Raw genomic sequence first — 1,758 nt, 5'->3', positions numbered from 1 at the left:
TCCCCGTTGTCCCCCAAGGACACCCCCAAGTCCCCATTGTCCCCCAAGGACACCCCCACATCCCCATTGTCCCTGTGCAGCCAGAGCTTTGCCAGGTCTGATGGACCTCAGGGCAGCTGCCTGTGCATCACCTGGGGGGCTAAAACCCCTGTTGGGAGCCCCACACACCCTTAAGTCCCTGTTGTCCCCCAAGGACACCCCCAAATCCTCACTGTCCCCCCCAGGCAAGCGGCGATACAACATCAAGCTCTGGAAGACCTTCACCGACTGCTTCAACTGTTTGCCCATCGCTGCCATCGTGGACGAGAAGATCTTCTGCTGCCACGGAGGTGGGAAAAAAACCCCTTTCCCAGGGGTCTGGGGAGGGGCTGTGGAGGGGCGGGATCTCCGTGCTGAGCTCTGGGGGCTCCCCTTCCCCGCAGGGCTGTCCCCAGACCTGCAGTCGATGGAGCAGATCCGGCGGATCATGCGGCCCACGGATGTCCCGGATCAGGGGCTGCTCTGCGACCTGCTCTGGTCCGACCCCGACAAGGACGTGCAGGGCTGGGGGGAGAACGACCGCGGCGTCTCCTTCACCTTCGGGGCTGAGGTGGTGGCCAAGTTCCTGCACAAGCACGACCTGGATCTCATCTGCCGGGCACACCAGGTACCTCCGGGACCCCCAAAATATTGGGGAGGGCCCCTGGAGTGGGGCTTTGGGTGCCCAGTGGGTGTCGGGTGTAGGGCAGGCGTGTGTACCCCAAGGATTTGCCCCCCAAGGGCGGTGTGTGCTCCAGGGGTGGGTCCTGAGGGGGTGTTCGCCCGCCCCAGAGGACACAAAGGTGTAATTGGACTTTGGGGGGTTGTTGTGAGTGTGTAGGCAGGATTTCAGGGGGGATTTGCCCTGGGATTTGGGTATTCATCCTAGAGGGGTGAGATTTTACCCCAGGATTTGGGCATTTGCCTGGAGGTGGATATTGGCCCCAGGGGGGAGGATTTGCCTGACATTGACCCTGGGGGGGGTGAGCATTTGCCCCGTGAGGGTCAAAATTTGCCCCAGGGGAGTGAGTATTCACCCTGGGAGTCTGGATATCTGGCCCTGGGGATGGATATTTTACTCCAGGGAAGTGGGAATTTGCCCTGAGTGGGCAGGTATTGACCTCAGGGGAGTGGATATTCAGGAGGGGAATATTTGCCACAGAGGGGGTGGGTATTTGCCCCTGAAGTTGCACAGTGGTCCCGGGGGGTTGGTTTATTTGCCTGGGGGGGTGGTTATTTGCCCAGGGGGGTGGTTATCTGCCCCAGGGGTGCTCACTGTGTGCCCCTCTCGTGCAGGTGGTGGAGGATGGCTACGAGTTCTTTGCCAAGCGCCAGCTCGTCACCCTGTTCTCGGCCCCCAACTACTGTGGCGAGTTCGACAACGCAGGCGCCATGATGAGCGTGGATGAGACCCTCATGTGCTCCTTTCAGGTGGGCTGGGCCAGGGGCAGGACACCCCCAATTCCTGCTGGAGGGGCTGGAGGGAGAGCGGAGGGCACCGAGGTGTTCTGCCCTGGAGGCAGGAGGGGAGTGGGGAGCTGGGGCGGGATGGTGTGAAGCCCCTTCCTCACCCATTTCTCTCCCTCCCCTCATGCATTTCTCTCCCCCTTCACCCCTTTCTGACCTGTTTCTTCCCCCCCTGCACCCGTTTCTCCCCCTTGCCCCCCAGATCCTGAAGCCAGCCGACAAGAGCAAGGGCAAGTACGGGCAGTTCAGTGGGCTGAACCCCGCCGGGCGCCC

At 61.8% G+C, this 1,758-nt stretch overlaps 1 protein-coding gene across 1 annotated transcript; it reads left to right on the top strand.

Moving 5' to 3' along the window:
• Positions 1-193: 193 nt before the first annotated feature.
• LOC115307145 (serine/threonine-protein phosphatase PP1-alpha catalytic subunit-like) lies at positions 194-1,752 on the top strand (the record flags this gene model as incomplete). Its single annotated transcript, XM_029958002.1, has 4 exons — positions 194-329; positions 423-646; positions 1,315-1,449; positions 1,688-1,752. Coding segments are annotated over 4 exons (560 nt in total), but the record flags the coding sequence as incomplete, so codon positions are not given.
• Positions 1,753-1,758: the final 6 nt, after the last annotated feature.

The sequence above is a fragment of the Manacus vitellinus genome, unplaced genomic scaffold (genome assembly GCF_001715985.3).
Source record: "Manacus vitellinus isolate BGI_N305 unplaced genomic scaffold, ASM171598v3 ctg7180002224248_pilon, whole genome shotgun sequence".
In the NCBI taxonomy this organism is placed as follows: domain Eukaryota; kingdom Metazoa; phylum Chordata; class Aves; order Passeriformes; family Pipridae; genus Manacus; species Manacus vitellinus.
Note: the sequence above shows the minus strand (reverse complement) of the source record. Positions and strands in the feature narration are given on the sequence as shown.